This window comes from Panthera leo, chromosome E1, assembly GCF_018350215.1.
Source record: "Panthera leo isolate Ple1 chromosome E1, P.leo_Ple1_pat1.1, whole genome shotgun sequence".
NCBI classification, from domain to species: Eukaryota; Metazoa; Chordata; class Mammalia; order Carnivora; family Felidae; genus Panthera; species Panthera leo.
The window spans coordinates 35342953-35362241 of record NC_056692.1 but is presented as its reverse complement, the minus strand read 5'-3'; the positions used below and the strand labels follow the sequence as shown (position 1 = coordinate 35362241).

Sequence of the window (19289 nt, the reverse complement as noted above, 5' to 3'; positions counted from 1 at the left end):
TTGGAGCCCGGACAACCGGCCAGAACCCCCGCGCTCCGGCCGCCGCCCGGCGCCCCCCGCGGTCCCCGTCGCGCCACATCTGGCTCCCGCGCCGCCAGATCCGGCAGCGCAGGGCGGTGCCTCCAACGCACCTTCCAGACAGCTCCGGGTTTTTTTGTCAGTTTCCTTTGTTGCGGGGTTGGGGGGGCTTGTGGTACTTGGTCCGAGAGTGGCCATAGTTTTGTTTTTAACGTGTTTGGTGACTTCATTTGTACATGCAATTTAAACGTCCCGGTCAATTCCAAATAGAAGACTTTTCTTGGAGCAGAGGCTGGCGTTTGGAAGAAAAGCAAAGACGACGGGAGGACAGTGTGCCTGGGGGCCGAGAGGAAGACTCGTGGGTGTCGTCTGCCGAGCAGTGCCCAAATGTCAAGGGGGGCGCAGACCCTGAGACCTCTTCCCTCCTCTCCCCCTGGGAGCTTCTCTAAAGTTATCTGGAAAATGATAGTGGGGGTGGGGGTGGCGGTGGGGGTGGGGAGGGTCATTCCTGCTCCGCGGAACCTCTCCACGGAGCGTGCAGGTGAGCGCGAACCCCAAGTGCACGGCCAGCGGGGCTGGCTGACCTCAGTCAGCAGTCCGCAGTCCCGCCTGCGCCAGCGCTCATTCACTGATCAGTCGTAAAGAAGAAAAGAGATCATTCAAAATTCCAAGAAAAGTCAAATCGGAGTGTGTGCGGCGGGGCACGCAGGCCTCTACCAACCGTGCCTTCTCCGGGCGTCGCCAAACGTGGGGTCTTCACCCACCGAGCACACGGCGGAGCAGAGGGAAGAATCCTCACCCCCGACCCTGCCAAACCAAATAATTCACAAAGTTTCCCCTCAACGAGTTAGTACGAAAACCTCGCCAAATCGGACTTAAATTCCGCTGAGAGCAGAGGGGACCCAACAAAGATTTCGTTTGGAGACCGCGGGTGGGATGGAGGGCAGAGGGCGCGGATAATCCCGCGATGGCCGCCCAGGGCCGAGGACTGGGGGCCGGTGGAACCTTTATTCCCCAGAGCAGGTTCATACAGGTGCTGCGTGGAGTCTGCACCGGGTTAGACCCCAGCGCCCGGGCAGCGTCGCAGAAGCCCGCCACGTACGGAGCCCAGGGACGATGCGGAGAGCCCCACGCACCCACCATGTGTTGGGGTGTTGACTGTGAACCCCCCCCCCCCCGCCCCGGGAGGGAGAAGCACGGGTTCGGTTGGAGAGGAGAGTCCCTCAAGCAAGGCATACATCCCACTGCCGCGGGTATTTATTCTAGGCAAAGAAACGTTACAGGATCCGCTGGGATTGCGTTTTCTTTCCAAGGCAACTGACAAAGAGCGTGCAAACCACCGTATGCTGCACGGATCTATCAGGTGGTCACCGACCCTTGGCTGGCTCTTGAGACCAGGGGGGCACCGTGTCCCCCTGGGGACCCCACTGTCTTTTCCCGCGGCCTCACTCCAGTGCTGGGGTTCTCCAAGCAGGCCCCTTTTGCTAAGGGAGGGGACCTGCGTGGGAAAAAAGGCTGGGAGAGCCACTTTGAGCTTGTGTGACAAGCCAGGGGCTGAAGTATTAGTAGTGGCAGGAGAGCATCCTTTTTGTTTTGCCTGCCTGCCTTGCCTCCTCCTCCTTCTTGGTTTTATTACGTTTGGGGGTTTCCGTTTTTGCAATCCATTCTAAAGCAAATGGACAAGGGCTGTGTTAAGCGCAGCTCCCTCTTTGTCCCTCGGATAAAACGAGTGTCAGAGATGGGCAATGACCCACCCAGGCTATCACAGCCAGCGAGCATAGAACTGCGATGGAAACCCAGGCCTCAAGCTTTCTCAGGCTGGCCCTCCCCTCCTCGCTTCTGGAACACAACATTTACAGCCCTTTCTAGCCCTCATCCTGGCCCCTTCCACCTTTCCTGTCTCCCCCCAGGCCCGAGATTGGGATGGCGAGGTGGGATGCCAGTCGGAGGGGACCTGTCGGTTGAGAGGCTGCATCCGGGGAGACCACACGGGGTTTCCCAACCAAGTGCCCCAGCTCCAAGCCCTCCAGTGTGTGTTCAAAAGGAGCCCGGAAGAGAGAGGTGATGATGGAGGCATAGGTTTCCTCATGTGTAAGCTGAGGATCATAATAGTGGGCTTTTTGTGAAGGTGTTTTATAAATTCGAAACAGCTGTAGGGTGTTTCCTACCACTGCATAGAAATGAGGACCCTTCAGGAAGCCCCCTGGGAGTTTAGGAGAGGCTCTCATGATGGGTATCCTAGCTTTGGAGGATGTCCAAAGTCAACTGCTACCAAGGCCTGCCAGAAAACCCACGCTTGCCTTTTTTTTTTTCTTGCTAGGTCCATCACAGAAGGGACTCTGGGTACGTGACTGCGGGACAAAATGTCCCTCTACTCGTTCTTTAAGTTCCACCTCAAAAGTACCTCCTTTGTACAACCTTCCCTGACAGCCAGCTCCACTCCAGAGAGCATTCTCTCCCTTTGTTACGCCCTTGGAATCCACCACGGCACTGTGGTGTGGCTGTCTCCTTCCGGAAGAAGGCAGTGGTGGAAGAGAGAAAGCTTTGGAAGGATATATCCTCGTAAGTGCATAGCCCCAGCTCTAACGAGGCAGCGGCAAGGCTGGCGCTGGGGAAGGAAGGGGGAAAAGGTGGTCCCGTGTGAAAACAGCATTTCTCAACTGAGCAACCCTGCGTACCTTGTTGGATGAGAGGGAATCGGTTCTCCAGCCACCCAGACAAGGAATCTGCCCTTCGCCTGAAGCTCCAAGGCTTCAGGGTGGAGAGCTCAGATCCAAAGGCTTTCTTGGAAAAACCCATCTCTATCCATTCCAGAAGGGAATCCAGTTCGAAGCTGACTTGCCCATCCTCCCCTCGGGACACCTGACTGGGGGGCTTAACCACCCCAGCACCCGTCTTTGATCTTTCTGTCTCTCCGAGCCTGGCCACCCTCCAGTGCCTTCCTTCTCTCACTCTTCTAAGCCTCCCTCTTTGTCTGATCAGGGTCTCCGCCTACTCTCCAATTCTAAGACTGCTGCCTTCGCTCTGAGCCCTGATGGAGCGAGTATGTGTGTACAGCCATGCATATGCGCGTCTGAGTTGTGTACTTGGGGGAGAAAAGGTGTGTGGGGGGGTACGCTGTGGAATCTGTGAGGACTGGTGAGTTTGGGGGTGTAACTGTCTCTCCCCTTAACACGAAGCAGCTTGGATGTGTGTGGACAGTTATCACTCAGAGGGTGGCCACACTTGTGTAAATGCTTATATGCGTGGATTTTCTGCATTCTTGAGTGTGCACACCGGCAATTTGACCTGTGGAGTCGTGGGTCTGTGTAAGAGGTAAGGATCGTGCTTTTTGTCCAGGGATATCGCTCTTTATCTTTGGGATCCGTTAGTGGACCTCTCTGTTCATGGAGATCACGAACATCAGTGTAGACACCTGTGTGTTTGCATATATGTTGTAATTGAATGGAGCCTACGTGTAGCTGCCTACCTGTGGCCATAGATACTCGTATACGTGGACACCTGCCCGTCAAGTTCTTGGGCGCCTAAGTTTAGAGGCAGGTCCTGCACAGACTGGAAAATGCGGCCACCAGGACAGGCCTGCCGTGTTTCCTACGCTCTCAGAGGAACCATCAAAGTGGACGCTCCTCCTCCTCGCGGATTTTGTCCCGGTTCGTGCAAGACTTCAGCCTCACGCGGCGCCAGGAAAGGCGGGGCGCCGCGCGGGCGAAGCCAGGACGGCGGATCCCTCCAGCGGCCTCGGGGGCCCGCTGGAGCTGCGCTGTCGCGAGCGCACCGGGGCCCCTGCCGGAAGCGGAAGCCAGGACGGGGGTGGGGGCGCGGTGAGGCGCAGTCGCGGCGGTCGCGGCGTGTCAGGCCAAGGGCGCCCCGCGGGGGCGTGTGCGCCGCGCGCGTGCGGGGCAGGCTGGCCGCGGGGCGGTACCTCCCCGACCCGGCGTCTGTTTACCAACAAACTGCCGGGGCTCAGCAGCGACGCATTCCGACGTGCTGAATAAGCTGCGGGCGCGGGCGGTCTGGTCTCGATTCCCCTGCGGGTTGGTGGCGGCGGCATCAGAACCGCGGTGCAGATCCCCAGGAGCTGGAGAGCGCGACGGAGGGTCCCCTGAGCCCCCGCAGCCGAAGCCCCTCCGCTACTGCGCTGCTCCCTTCGCCCTGGGCCATCCCGGCCCCGCCAGCTCTCCCTCGCGTTTCTTCCATTGAGACCGAGGTTCCCAGACTGCCCCAATCGCCCTGCCACCCCGGTATCCCTCTTGGAGAAGACCCCGAGGCAGCTGGGCCTGGAGCGTGTGCACCGCCCCTCGGACCTCTCGGTTCTGAATTTCCCTACCGCGGGCTGCCCCGGGGGGCGGGCCCCGGCCCCAGCCTCGTGAGGTCACTGCGTGCGGTAGCCAATCCGCGGCGTCTAAGTGGGCGGTGCCACCGTCGGGTCCCGGGAACCGAACCCAAGAGCGAGACGAGGGGGGCCCCCATGGATTTAGGGGGGAGGGGAAAAGCCATGGGGGGCACCCCTTCGGAACCCCTTTCCCAGGCGCGCGCTCTCCGCTGGAAAAGGCACAGAGAGACACTTTCCCCGGGATCTTAAGTGTGCGGGAGGCTGGCTGGGGGGCTCATCCGGTCCCAACGCCCGAGGTTCGGAAAAGAGAGAGTTGGCGGAGGGAGCGGACTACGTGCCGGGCCATGGCCTAGGCCCTTCGGCCCCGGCCCCGGCCCCGGCCGCGATGACCTCTTTGCCCTGCTCCCTCCCTGGCCGGGACGCCTCCAAAGCCATATTCCCGGACATCGCCCCTGTCCCATCGGTAGTGGCTGCCTACCCGCTTGGCCTGTCCCCCGCAACCGCAGTCGCCTCCGATTTGCCCTACTCTGGGCCGTATGGCCACCTCCTGCCCTACTCCTACACTGCGCCGGCGACTCCGGGAGACTCCTACCTGCCCTGCCAGCAACCAGCGGCGCCTTCTCAGCAGGAGCCGAAGGCAGGTAAGTCCGGGCGCCGCAGCTCTTCCCACCTCTGGGGTCCTGATCCTTTGCGTCCCTAAACTTCGCCCTCGCCTGGTTGGGCGCAGCTAGCGGGATTCAGACCTTACTCAGATTCCAAGGGATCTGGGGGTGGGGGGAGGGCGAAGGGATGGGGCGGGAGACAGGGGGGAGGGGCGGGGGCGAGTTGATCTAGGTCTCCTTTCAAGACCGACCTGGTTTCGATTTGCAGTTGTGTGAAGCCGGGCGGCAGGGCTCCCTACCCCACCCCCTGGAGCAGCGGGGTGGTGTGCACCTACGTGTAACGGAAAACTGAAACAATCCAGATGTGGGTGTGGGTGCCTAGCCCCTGCCCCAGGATTCTTTCCGTCGTGTACTCCTTCCCTTCCCCAAGTCGCCTCTCCGGGTTTGTCTTGTCTCCAAAAGCAGTGCTCCAGCCCAAGCCAGACAATTGGAAGTGCGGTCCCAGTTGGAGGACAGTGGAAGTGGGGGCTTATTTGGGGGCCCCTCCCCGTCTCCCTTGGCTGGTGCTTGAATATGCCTGATAGAGGCTGGAAGCTGTCCTTCCAGCTAGGAAGAATCTGGGGCTAGGACCCCACCACCTATTGTTCTAAGAATGTAGCCACAGGTGGGTCAGGCAGCCTCTAGCTATAGATCCTGATGCAGATCCTTCCAGGTGAAGGATCCACCCCTTGCCCTTGTGGGGGACAGGTTAGGCCCCACTTCCTGCTGTCTGGAGCAACTTTGAGTCCCTGAGAAAGTGCTCACTGCAAGGCCTCAGAGAAGCCAAGGAGCTAGCCAGCCTGTCTTCCTGGTCCTGGGCCCGGTATTGGGCAGAACCCCGTGCAACTGTATATGCTGATCCGTACTAGCTCCAAATTAGACCTCAGGTCCCCTGCCCTCCCTGCCCCCACCTAACTGTCTTTAGCACAGTCTCCTCCGAGGATGCACATCTACTGGGTGCCTTTGCTTGTGTCAGCCCAGGACCAGGACATCTCTCTCCTTTTCCCTGTTACTCCAACACATGAGCTCATAAACCATCAGAGCCAGAAGTGCCCCTAAAGATTTGGGAGCTCAACCTACTGGATTACAGATGGGCAAGCTGAGGCCCTGGGACCGGGTGTGGATGCCTCTTTTCCAGGCACTTAGTCCTTGCAGATTGGTGTTCACTGCATGAGGCCAGAAAAGAGGATTTTAGAGAATTTCCTCAGAGCCCCCAAAGTGAAGTGCCTTCTGTGCACGAACGCGAGCTGCCTCTCCCAGGCTGCTGTGTCTGTCCTCCTTAAAGGAGGAGCAGTTGGGAGGAGGTTTGTTTGTTTGTTTGTTTGTTTGTTTTATACAAATGACCTAGGTTCTATAAATGAATCCCTTGGACTTCCCTTTAGTATATGCTCATATGGGACATTTGTGTCTATGTGTGTGTGGCCGGGTGGGAACGAGATCGCCTCGTCCTTCAGAGAATTGTTTACAGGGTTAGTATTTTCGTCCCTGTCCTCCACACACCTTGTCTTCCCTCTGCTTGGTCTAAGGGCCAGAGAGTGGAGAGTTCCTTTTCTTTACAGAATTTCCCCGGATCCAACGAAAACCATACACGTGCTTAGACTAGATGGTAGCGTTTTCCTCCCGAAACTGGTGGGTTTGCCCATTCTAGACCGAATGATTGGGGGTGTGAGAGAGGACTTGAGCCCTACTTTTTGCCCCACCGCGTGTCCACCCGCGCTGCAGGGGAAGGTTTGGCTCCAAGGGAGCTTTGGGAGCGGGCGGGTGCGGCGGCGGCGGTGCCTCCAGGGAGGCCTTTGGGCTCCATAATCGCGACCAGGGCAGATCCAGTCGTGACTTGCCACAACTGGTGTGGAGAAGGGCAGCTGTCAGCGGAAGGCCTTTGGAGGGGCGTCCTCTGGGAGAGCTGGGGCACCGAGGGCTGGGGGAGTCCAGCAGCAGCGGGGGCTGCTTCCTAGGCGCTGCGTCACCACCCGAGCCTCGTGGTTCACGCAGCCGCAGCCGGAGAGGCGCGGGTGGTCGGTCGCTGGGCGGCCAGCCTGGGGCTTCGAGCGGTAGGGTCAAAGCAGGGGAGGCCGGACAGGCGCGGGCGGGGAGCGGAAACCCAACGGTTTTTCTGGGAATTGGCAGGGGCGGGGGTCGGGGTGGGGGTGGATCTGAGAAGCCCGCAACGCCCGGGGCCCTGAGTGAGGGATGCGGGGGAGGTGAAGGCACCTGGTCATCGCGGCCGGCCCAGGGCGGGGAACCACACGTCGGGGGGAGCACGACCAGAGGAAGGAGGGGCGGGGTGAGGGTGCGGGACTCGGGCCGACATTAGCTGCGTCTGGGCACCGGGGCCAAGTTCTCTCTCGGCTGAAGTGGCCCGGCAGACCCGAGTGGAAAGCTGCAAACGTTGCCCTGAGCCCGGGAGCATTTTGGTCATTTGGGCCTCCCAGCCCTATCACCCGAATGGAATGATCCCAGGGTGCCCCCGCAGATTGGCGCAGGTTGGGCTGCTCAGACGGGAAGAGGAGGACCCCTCGCCCCGCACCTCCCGTACTCTAGGGCCGCTGTTCCCCCGCCAAGATTCCTAGAGTGGCTGGGCCTGGAGGCAGGAGGTGACCAGATCTCACGGGGCAGCTCGGCAGCGAGATCCTGCAGCGGCCCGAGGGGCCTGCGCTGGCCGGCGCTGCGTGCTTTGCGAACCTGGGCCACCTTCCCCGTGAGCGGTGAACTCCTCTGTGAGTGTAGCGGGGAGCGGGAGGGGGCTGTCCCACTCCCACAGGGCTTCTAGAGCCCCTGAGCCGCCTCCCCTAGCCAGCTGGGCACGGGGGAGGAGAGGGCTGGTCAGTTTCCCTGCAGGGTGCACCTCGGGTTGGGGTTTGCGCCTCGCAATAGGGGATGGCAAACCCTGAGGGCACTTCCCACTCTAGGATGCTGGGGCGGGTGCTCATCCTGGCCTCAAGGCCGAATTGGCCGGGCCCCTCCGACCCCCACCCTCCCCAGCCCCAGCAGCGGGGAGGCTGCCACGCAAACACTGGCTCGGGCCTCTGAGCATTGTTCTGGAGTTCCCTCGGCCTGGAATGCCCTGCCCCGGTCAGCTCCAGGCCTCAGCCCAGCCCCCGACCGAGCCTTTTAGCCCCACCCTACCCCGAGCTGGCGCCACCGCACCCGCCTGAACTCTGACCTCCCGGCCCTGGCGCCACCTGTACCCTCGCTCCGTCCCTTGGCGCTGTCTTCCTAGGGTCACAGGACCCATGAGTGGGAGCTCCCTGAGGGCAAGAACCGCGTCCTAGCGCGCGGTGGGCGTGGCGCCTGAAGGGGGCGTGGAGCGGAAGGTAGAGGAGGGCCGAGCCGGGTACCCGCGCCCTTTGCTTAGCTGAGGCCTACATGCAAACGAGATGCAAATGAGCTCAGGAAGCCGCGCGTCCGACCCTCTCAACGCCCCACCCACACCGTCTTGTGCCGCCCCCCAGATTCGGAGAAGCCGCCGCTGTCCCCGGAGCCCTCGGAGCAGCGCCCGCAGGCCCCGCCCAAGAAGCTCCGCAAACCGAGGACCATCTACTCGAGCCTGCAGCTGCAGCACTTGAACCAGCGTTTCCAGCACACGCAGTACCTGGCGCTGCCCGAAAGGGCCCAGCTGGCCGCGCAGCTCGGCCTCACCCAGACCCAGGTGAGGCCGGCCCCATCCTTCCTGCAGCTAGCCTTCCCCTGATGTGGTCTCTGGGAACTCACCCCTTGGGGGGGGGGGAGGGTTGAAAGGCTGAGGAGCCCCCTAGCCTCGTTGTCACAGTTCTCCTGGCACGTTCCCAAGGGGCCTGCGCGCCACTGCTGGGTCCCTTTCCCTGGATCTCACCCTTCCACACGCATTCTTCTCCTCACATTCCATCCTTTCCCCTCTTCTCCCCAAAGGTAAAGATCTGGTTTCAGAACAAACGCTCCAAATACAAGAAGCTCCTGAAGCAGAACTCTGGAGGACAGGAAGGGGACTTCCCTGGGAGAGCCCCCTCCTTGTCTCCCTGCTCCCCACCCCTCCCATCCCTCTGGGATCTACCCAAGGCAGGGGCCCTGCCCACCGGTGGCGGCTACAGCAACAGCTTTGGGGCCTGGTATCAGCATCACTCCCCAGATGTCCTGGCTCCACCTCAGATGATGTGAGTCCCGGGAAGGGTGGGTCGGCCCCTAGTCCTCCACAAAGCCTAGGACCCAGCCCGCCTGCACCCCTTCTGGTCCTGGAGGAAACCAGCTCCAGGTGGGTTTTCTCAAGAGGAAAAGGCGCGAGAGAAGAAAAAGGACGTCTCCCTGTAACCCAAACAGCCTAATCAAGGACTTTGGTCTTCACCACTGCCCCCCACCACTACCATAGACTGGACACCTTCCCTCCAGTTGATCGGAGGCTCTGGAGGGAGAGTCACTGGCTGAAGTGCAGACTCCTCACAGGACCGCTAGTCTTCCCATCCCTTCCTTGGACTGCAGTCTACCGCCAGCCTGGAGGCAACACCAACAAGAAACACTTGAGTATTTTTTCCTCTGTGTGCCTTGCGCCTCGCCCAACCCTGTTCTGAGCAGAAGCGGAAGTGAAGTGGGCATCCGGTGTCTTCAAGTCGACCACCACCGAGTCCCTCCCACCCTCCACCGATTTTTCCTGGAGGTCAGCGCGTTACCCCCATGACTGATAGATAGACTGCCTCACCCCCCTGGGACGTGGAAGCGATGCTGAAAATGTGGTTTGTGGACCTATGGGGAATTGAAGCTGTTCTTCTAAGAAAGAAAAAAAAAAGCCTTCTTTTTCCTGCGTCTATTCAGTTTTAGTAGATACTGGATGCGATTATCCTTTTAATTCAACGGGTATTTATTAAGAGCCTATCGCCGCCTTTCCCACCCTTAATACCCATCATCCCCACACTCACATCCTCTTGGAAACCCAGTAGGGCGACTCTTTGGGGAGAATGGGGGACAAGCAGACTCTCTGGATGAGTGTAAGGAGAGACACCCCCGAACAGGGAGGGTGGGCTGGTAGTTCAGCTCCTCACTGCTGTCTCTGTCCAAGGGAACCGCTCCTATTTATAACCGATCTAGCATCCTCCACATCATGAGCTTTCAGAGATTAAATCTGTATAAAAACCTGGGCCCTGGCTGTGAAGTGTGTTTGTTTCCTGACTTCCGGGGGTGGGGGTTGCTTGCCCATCTCTCTCTTGCCTCCCATCTGACTCTTCCAGCACTGACCTAGAGGATGGGATACTAGTTTTGCCTCTATCCCTAACTAGCTCTGGGCTTGTAGCTCTGGAACGTTCTGATGACCACTTTCATTCGCTCCAGTGTGAAACTGGAAGATGCTAATACTGGGAATGACCCAAGTCGGAGTGGTCCTCACTCGCAAATTCTCTCCCGGCCCAGTTCTGGAGGGAGCCAGACTGCACTTCGCAGTCCCCTGTTGCCCCATCTTCAGCCCCTGCTCCCTGCTCTTGGGGACAGGACACGCCCACTGAGCCAGTCCAGTCCTCCCAGGGTGCTCCTTGGGGCGGAAAGGCCCCAGCCCACCTAGGGGGAGGGAGAGGAGAAGAAAATCCCAGAAGGAACTGGACTTCTCCATCCAACAAACATTGGTGAAGCCTCTGCTCTGTGAGATCCTGGAGATACAAGGTGACTGAGGCAGACCCTGCGGGCAAATGGGGGAGCCAGACAAATGTCCAGCCACTTTTGTGGTAAGTGCCTGGTTAAAGGAAGTAATACGGGCATAGTCAGGGCCCTCAACTCAGCCTGGACCCAGCGGTAGATTCATGGCCTCCACACCCCATCCCTCTCTCTCTCTCTCTCTCTCTCTCTCTCTCTCTCTCTCTCTCTCTTTCACACACACACACACACACACACACACACACACACACACACACAGCACCCAGTGGCAGAGAGGCCCAAGGACAGGGCTGCAAATAATTCAGGGAATCCAGCCCAAGCTTGGCCTGAGGGATTGGGGGAGGAGCCTCCAATTCCAGGCAAAAAGCTCCAGAGTCATCTTTCCCTTTACTGTCTAAACCTGTTCCCAAGCACTTCGAACTGGGGACCGCCCTAGTTGGAAAAGCCCACTCAGGCACTTGGAGCCAACCCCCCTGGCCCCAGAGAGGGGCCTGAATTGGAGTCTCTGTAGGGTAGAGGGGGTACGCAAGTCAGTGGAACCCCCACCCCGGGGGGGGGGCTGCGATCAGCCCCTCCTAGGCCCCTTGTGGGTCAGTGGCCTCCCCCACTCACCAAAACACCATGGAGTGTTATCCTGGGGATGGCAAAGGCATGGGGTGCGCCAAAGCCAAGATCAGGAGGAGTGAGGACTGAGGGTACCAAGAAGAGAAACACTTGCCTCTTCCTCCCCATCTGTGCCTTCCCAGCTCTTAACCCCAGTCCACAGGCGCTGGGGGGGCAGCCCCAGATCCCTTCCCCAGGGCTTCTCTGAGGCCACGAGGCCTCAGGGCGGCTGTTCCTCCCACTGTAGGCTGCACACTCCTCTTCCACAGACCCAAGATAAGATCTACCGCCCCATCTCGGAAAGCCTCCAAAGGCGAGATTAATTGGACAGCCCAACACGAGTCGCATCGTTAAAACAACAGCCCAGGTTGTAAAGTTAAGTAGCAGAAGGAGTGTAATTACTCTCCCAGCCAGAGGCCGGCTGCCCCCCCCCCCCATCCCAATTCCCTACCCCCATCCACCCGACCATTCCAAAGGAAACAGGAGCCCTTTCCCTTTGGGAGTTGGTCTAGTCTCCCTGGGCTCTTGGGTGATGATGGGATTGAAACCCCAGGGGAGGATGAGCTCCATTCACCTCCCTCAAGCCATCTAAGCTGTAGAAGGGGAACCTGTGGTTCCTTCCCCTGAAGACTCCCCTCTGAGAAAATTGGGTCAGTAATGGAGCGGGGTGGGGGGGGGCACAAAACTGATCGGTTTAGAATGGGGATTTTGGCCTCCAAAGAGTCCAGCTCTGCTGTGTGGCTTTTGGCAAGTTACTTAACCTCTCTGTGAGCCTGGTTTTCCTCCTCCATTAAGATGAGAATGCTAATAGGACCTGCTTCCCGGTGTAGCTGTGATGATGGAATGAGATAGTGCTTGTAACACGCTTGACACGGTGCCTGGAACTTAGTACGCGCTTCACAAATGGCATTTATAGCTGCCGTGTGATTATCAGGGAGGAGGGGTCACGGCCGGGGTGAGTTCAGACTGCCACTGCCATCCATTCACCTCTCACCTCTCTGCCTCCTGGGGGTAGGGAGGAGGAAGGGGGCCCGGAGGCTGGAGCACGGCACACATTCCTTGTCATCACCATTTGAAAGCAGGACACCGGCAAGGTCCTAAATGCAAAAGGGCATCTGAAATCAGCTGAGGCTGGAAAATGGAAACAGGGAGGCCAGGGCACCCTCTCTCACCTACAAGGGTCTCCGCCACGGGAAAAGCTGACTGGGGGCTTCCCTTCCCTCTCCCCACATGCTATTTTAAGACGTGCCCCCCCCATTCTCTCCCCCAACAAAATGAGATTCAATTAATTCAATTAAAGCAATTTGGGGAGCAGCTCCTGAAGGTTTTCAATGTGAGATAATTACAAGTAATTTGCTGCTGTGAAGAGGAAAAGGGCACTCGGGGTCTGGGGTTGGGGGGGGGGGGGAGAGGAGGCAGCCCCTCCCCACCAAACGCACACAGATCTAGAGGGATTCCACACTGCAATCTTAACTGCCCTCCCATTGGCCAAATTACTTGCAGGTGGGAAGTAGGAGAACGGGGTGGTGGGAGGGGGCTGGGAAGCCACGGAGTGACAGGCTGACCCTCCCCCATCCCCAAATCTGCTGTGCAAGGTGGGGGTGGGGAGCTGGTTGTTCCCCCACAAAACGTCTGTTTAGCCCTAGCAGCTGATTACTCAGCTCCAAACCTCATTGGAGTTTGGATGCCTGAACTTGCCTCTGGGATTGTATCCAGAGTCAATGGAATGTTATCCGGGTAGCTGAGGCCTGTGTAGACGGGGTCTTGGAGATCCAGGACTTCCCCCTGAAACCCTGAAAGCGTAAGCCATGTGGGTAGGGACGGGAAAAGCCAGAGGAGGCTACGCTGACTTCCTGCTTCCAAGGAGGTGATGAGACACCCACTCTCTCTCCTCCCCTGATCTCTGTTTGCTAGTTGGTGGGGGGGGGGGGGGGGAGTCTAAGCTCCATTCTTTCCATTGTTGTGGTGGCAAATCTCCTCTCAGCTTTCTGTCCTCAGGGCCACTGAAGCCTCTTCCTTCAGAAAAGCATCCTACAGGTGTCTCCCGCCCCGATTCACCTGGATAACCCTTTCCTTACCGGGATTCCTGCGGCCTAGGAAGGGGTGGGGGTGGGACTACAGGTCGAAGGGCGGAGGGGGGAGCTAAGACCAGGCGGTGAGGGTGGCTTCAAGCCTCTGCAAAGACCCCTCTAAGCCCTGCCCACAGGCAGCTGGTTTTCAAGGGACTAGGATCCCCCTTTCCCTGGGAGCCCGTGTTCCACGAGGTGAGTAATATTTTAGCAATTATGGTGGAAAAGAAAAACTCTGTGGCCCACAAAGTATTTCTCTCCCATGCCTTCCCTTCTCTGCCATCTCTTTCCCTGCTTCTCCCAGTGCAAGGCTGGGCGAAGAGATCTCCAGCTCTGGTTTCTTTCTGCTCCAGCCTTTGCCCCACCCCTTCTCTGAGAAGCTTGCCTGTGGGTCCCGTGGGGGAGGGGGTGGGGGGGGGTGGGGTGGGGAGCCACTGAGTCCCCGGTGACTATGGGGTGACTGCCATCTCTCCCCTTCCAAGCTGAAAAGGCTTTCCTAGAGGGGGACAAGTGACCTCTTGTCCATGCCTCTGCTTTCCCCTTTCCTGACCGGCACAGATGGGTTCAGGAGGGAATTAAAGTCCCTTCCAGCGCAATTCTCGAAACACAAAGGCCGCAGACAGTGCAGAGAGCCAGGCAGGTGCAGGGACCCCGGCCCAGGGACTCCCCCCACGCACACACATTTCCACTGAAGAAGGTGCACACGCAGGCAGGCAGACACACGGCCGCATCGCTGCGGTGTGCAGAGCCGCGCACAGAGGCACGCGTGAGGCCATGTGCGTGGAGCCTTGCCAGGGCTGTGCACGGACACACAGAGAAATACACTCACAGGTTACATCCTCGCCACACACAGGGGTGAACCAAGAAGAGGCACAGGGACTTAACACATGCAGAGACGAGGTGAAACACACCCAGAAATACACAGATTAGCCTCCCCAGCTGTGAGTGCGTGTGGGGTGGGGATGGCTGTCTTGCTCTCTCTCTCTCTCTCTTCTCCCACCCTTTTCTCATTCTGGCCCTTTCTGCTAGCTCTCTGTCTCCTATTTTCGGGGAGTATTTCCCTGGTGAACACTTGGGGAGGGAGACTGAAGGGCCACAGAAACCCGATCATTTTATTATGACTTTATCTGCTTTGTTCCCTGACGGCTTGCCTCCTTCTTTTCCTGAGCTCTGGCAAGAGCTCCCGGGCAGGCTAGCCCTTCCTGGCACACCCCATGGCTCCCAGGCATGGCCAGCGATTCCAGCCAAGGCCCAGGACCCCAAAGACTGTCCTCTCCAACACGCCTCACTGATCCCTCTGCTCCCCAGCCCTGAGGGCAACTCCGGCTAGCAAAGAGGGAGCTGGGATCACAGCCTGATGAGGAAAGTGCTGCTCTGCCACTCCTTGCTGTGTGACCTTGGGCAAGTTACATACCCTCTCTGAAACTCAGATAATTGCTCTTGCCAGATCCCGTGTGTGTGTGTGTGTGTGTGTGTGTGTGTGTGTGTGTGTCTAGTGGTTGATATGTGCCTACCAGCACTTTCCACTCCAGTCTGGGGCTTTGTCAGGCAGACCCCTGTCTCTCATCAGATTGGGAGCTCCTGAGTATAGGGCTTTGCTTCCCTCATCAGAGTAGATGCATTCAGTAGCTCTCTCCAGCCCCATAGCTTGATGACTCTAAGGTACGCAGCCCCATTGGCATCCTGGGGGACATGTCTGGCCAGTCCAGGAAGGGAAAGGAGTCGGCTCCAAGCTTCCTCCAAACATCAAGGATTCTGATTCAATGCCTCACAGTGCCAGGCCTTCGGCTTCTCTGGCTCCGAAATGGAGAGATTACTTCATTTCCAGGGGAGGGAGCCACTCTGTATGGAATAGATGTGGAATACACTCCTCTCTGCTTCTTCTGAACCATCCCCCTTAAAGTTCGGTTAAATTGGGGGTCCGATGGAAGAAAGACCCTTTGGCCAGCTTGAGGGATTCCACTCTGGCCTGCGGCCCCCACTCTCTTGTCCTCCCCACATCAAGCTCCTGAAGAACATAGAGCCGAATCGTGAGGCCCGGGGCATGGCATGTAGATTATCCGACTTAGATCTCAAGGCTCCCCGGGGGGGACCTCATTCTTTCCCCCTCTGCTCGGGAATCCCCTCGGCCGGCCTAGAAGCCCACTCCCGAGATCACCTTCTGTGTCCTGTTTTGCCTGACTCCTCGGGACTGGTACTCCTCCCTCAGACTGGGTTGCTAGCGAACAGGGCACTGGCCTCCCCTCTCAGACTGGGGGCTCCCCCACTCAGTGGTTCCTTCCTCTGCCTGACCACCTCTCTCCCAACCCTGGCGCTCCCGTCCTCTTTGGAGAGGAGGGCCTCAGTGCCTGTGTGCTGCAGAGCAGAGGACTGCTAGTGGATGAGGGCACGTGACTCCCGCCCAGGTCCCACCCCTCCCACTGCCCGCCACACTGGCGGACCTCCTCTCCACCGGACCTGGACCCAGCAGTTGCGTTCTCGGTCTCTGCAAGCCGGGGCCTGTTGCAAACTCCTCCTCCCAGCCCTGGAGCCACCGGGAATTCTTTGCGCCAACAGATCCTGGGGGAAGCCAGGCTGCAGGAGGCTCCTGACAAGCCTCTGCTGGGCTCCTGTCACATTCTCCAAGCCCAGGGGGATCAGCTGGATCCACCAAGGCAGGCTTCGTCCACCCCTTGTGACCTCCTCGAGTCCTCCTACCTCCCTCTCCAAAGCCTGAATCTCCCCCTGGGACTCATCCCTGGCTTGGGATCCTTCCCACTCCCAGCCCCTTAGCAACCCGTTCCTCCTGGCCCCTCGAAAAAGAAAAATTGTCTCCTCCAGAGAGACTTCACGGAGTCTCTGGAATGCAGGCATGCAGCTCAAAGGCCTTGGGCAGGTCACTTTACCTTCCTGGGTCTTTATTTCCTCACCTGTGCAGTGAGGATAATGATCAAAATATCTCAGAAGGTCATGGAGACGGGGAGAGTGTCTCCTGGTAAGTTGTGAAATATACCAAGCAGGCCAGGGGATATGGTGACATATTTCTTCACTTCGGCCATACTAGCCTGGTGCCCAAAGTGGCCCTCTCCCCCCACCCACCTAAATCGTCCTCTGACTCACCAGCTTACCATATAGCGGTGAAGAGTTTAGTTCCATCTCCAGGAACACAAAATAGTAAAGAGCCGGGGCCTGAGTTCAAACCCAACTCTGTGACCTTGGGCAAGTTTCCTAACCTCCTTCTTCAACTGCAACATTAAGATAATGATAGCATGGTCTTCTTCAAGGAACTGTTGTGAGGAAGGAAGGAGTTAAGACACAAATGGTATTATGATAATACAGTTAGGATTCCGGGAGGATTAATTATTATCACTGTCTCTGGCCGCCAAGCAAGAAAAACCTTCTCTGTCCATAAGAGATCTTACCCAAGCACCCTTGCTCCTCTGTTGATCTCCAGCTGTGAGCGGAACTGTGCTCCAAATGCCTTCCCCAGAAACACAGCCTCACGAGTGGATCAGAGCTGCTTTGCTGGATCAGAGCTGGATCAGAGCTGCTTTGAGAAGAAGGAAGGAAGTCCTGCAGAGGGCTGGCCAAAGGGTGGGGATGTCTGAGTGCGCTCCCTGGACAGTGCTCTGGGCACCCCAGATGAGAAGGTACCTGAAGAGGTGAGACCATCCACGCCTGCCTGGGTCAGGGCCAATGCCTCTGAGGCCCCTGACTCCTGTATTCACGAAAGGTTATACCTCCTAGAGCCCCAGAATTCCTTCTACTAAGCTAAAAAGCACCCGTAAAACCACTCCTTTTTACCGATATTTGATTGTATACCTAGAAAACTCAAGAGGGGGTGCCTGAGTGGCACAGCTGGTTGAGCGCCGACTTCACTCAGGTCACGATCTCACCGTTGGTGAGTTCGAGCCCCGCGTCGGGGCCTGCTTCCGATTCTGTGTCTCCCTCTCTCTCTGCCCCTTCCGATGCTCGTGCTCCCCGCCTCTCAAAAATAAATAAACATTTAAAAAAAATGAGAAAAAAAAAAAGAAACCTCAAGAGACTCTAGGGGAAAAAAACTTTCAGAATTAAGAATGCTTTGGTATCGTGGCCTATAAGACACTGTAGGTAGCTGTTTTCTAGCAATGAATAAGGGGAAATATTCCTGTTATAACGTAAATACAAAGTAGTAGAGTACTGTAAGTATGTCAGTGTGGAGAGCGGCTCTTAGCTGATGGGTAACTGAAAAATATGAACCCCTGCCCTTTTCCCTTCTGCTGGCGCTAAGGCCCAGCACATGGCTCTGTCCTTAGTGGCCATCCTTCCGTGACATCTGAACATGGCAGACTTAGTTTGAATCAAGAGAGCCATTTCCCAGTAGGAGGAATTCTCTAGTATGAGAGCTCTCCCTGCCCTCGGAGGAGGAGGGGTCAACCGTGGGCTCATTGAGGGTGCCTAGAACTCTCTAGGCCAACCGAAGAGTGTCCTAACTGCACACAGTCTGGTTTCATGGAAAACTAACTGTATAGTTTGTTCAGCGCCCATCATGGTACCAAGCTTTATGCTAAGCCCTTTATATGTATAGTCTCATTTCCTCAGCAGCCCTGCAAGATAGGTAGGATTAGTTCTATTTACCTTTTTTTAAATGTTTTTATTTATTTTTGAGAAGAGAGAGACAGAGCATGAGCAGGGGAAGGGTCGAGAGGGAGACACAGAATCCGAAGCAGGCTCCAGGCTCCGAGCTGCCAGCCCAGAGCCTGACGTGGGGCTCGAACCCACGAACCAGGAGATCAAGACCTGAGCTGAAGTCGGACGTTCGAGCGACTGAGCCACCCAGGCGCCCCGGATTAGCTCTATTTTATAGATGAGGGAAAGTGAGGCTCAGAGAGGGCAAGTGACTTACCTGAGGTTACCCAGCTAACAAGTGTCAAAGCCAGGATTTGAGCTCAGTTGTTTGGACGTGTGTGTCCGAGTCTAATGAAGGACAATCCTGGGGCTCTAAGGGCACAGGGCAAGTCTGAGAATGAGGGGAAAGGTTGAGCCCGGCCCCCTACGCTCCTCTCCATTTCCCTCTTGGAGGCTGTGGGGTGCTAAGAGGTTAGGGATCCCACAGGTTAGCGATTCAGAATGCTGAACCCTGCTTCAAATCCACTGGGGGACTCTCGGGGAAGCTATTGAAACTCTCCGAGCCTCAACGATCTCACCTGTGAAATGGATTAATAAGGGCACTAACTTTTCTATGCAGTTGAAAAGATTAAATGAGACAGTGCCTGTGAAAGTGCCTGGCATGTGATTTGTGCACAGTAGGTTCTTAGCATCTTCCCTGCCCAGGTCTTGGGAGGATCCGAGTCTGTGCTTGGAAGCAATTTTCTCTTGCTTTCCTTCCTTACCAGCCAGCCTCCCACTCCCTCTGGCCTCCTGTTTTCCTCAGCTTCCTACCTACCCTCCGTTGGCCAAGGGTATGTCTCTCCCCGCACCCACCCCCTGCACCCCCCTTGGTGATTCCTGAGCTCAGGACAGGCCTGCCTGGCCCCAGGGGTGGGTGTGGGGCAGTGCCACACGCGTTGCATGACGTGGCCAGGCGCTCTCAGTGCGCAGGGAAGGGCACCCTGCTGCCGTTTGCCAGGTTCAAGGTGAACTGCCCAGGGTGGGGGGGATACCCCCCTCCCCCGTACCAGCTAATCTTCCAGGGTGTGGAGTCTTTATTCCCTGCTTACTCAGCAGACATTTCCAATCCTGCTTCAGTTTGCCCCAGCAAACAACCGAGAAGTTTCAGCCTCAAGGCTCCGCCCCCTTGTCAGCCCCCTCCCCAGGTTTGCCTCCTTGCAGGGTGCTTCCTGGCCACCTTGGGCCCCTACGTACCCCCCCTCTCAGACTGCCAACCTTGGGCAGAGCAGTTACCAGACTCCAGACCCCTCCCAAGTGCTTCCAAAGCCTCCGAGCTTTTCAGGGGTTCCAGAGGCCAATTCCATACTCCCCCCCCCCCCGCCACACCACCCCCAAGCAGGAGCTTCCAAGACTCACCAGCCAGTGGACTGGACCAACTGAAGACCC

General features: G+C 57.7%; 1 protein-coding gene across 1 annotated transcript; it reads left to right on the top strand.

Moving 5' to 3' along the window:
• Nucleotides 1-3926: 3926 nt before the first annotated feature.
• DLX4 (distal-less homeobox 4) lies at nt 3927-10234 on the top strand. Its single transcript, XM_042915648.1, has 3 exons — nt 3927-4992; nt 8445-8641; nt 8881-10234. The coding sequence occupies exons 1-3, from the start codon at nt 4737-4739 to the stop codon at nt 9124-9126; spliced, it is 699 nt and encodes a 232-aa protein (XP_042771582.1). The 5' UTR covers nt 3927-4736; the 3' UTR covers nt 9127-10234.
• Nucleotides 10235-19289: the final 9055 nt, after the last annotated feature.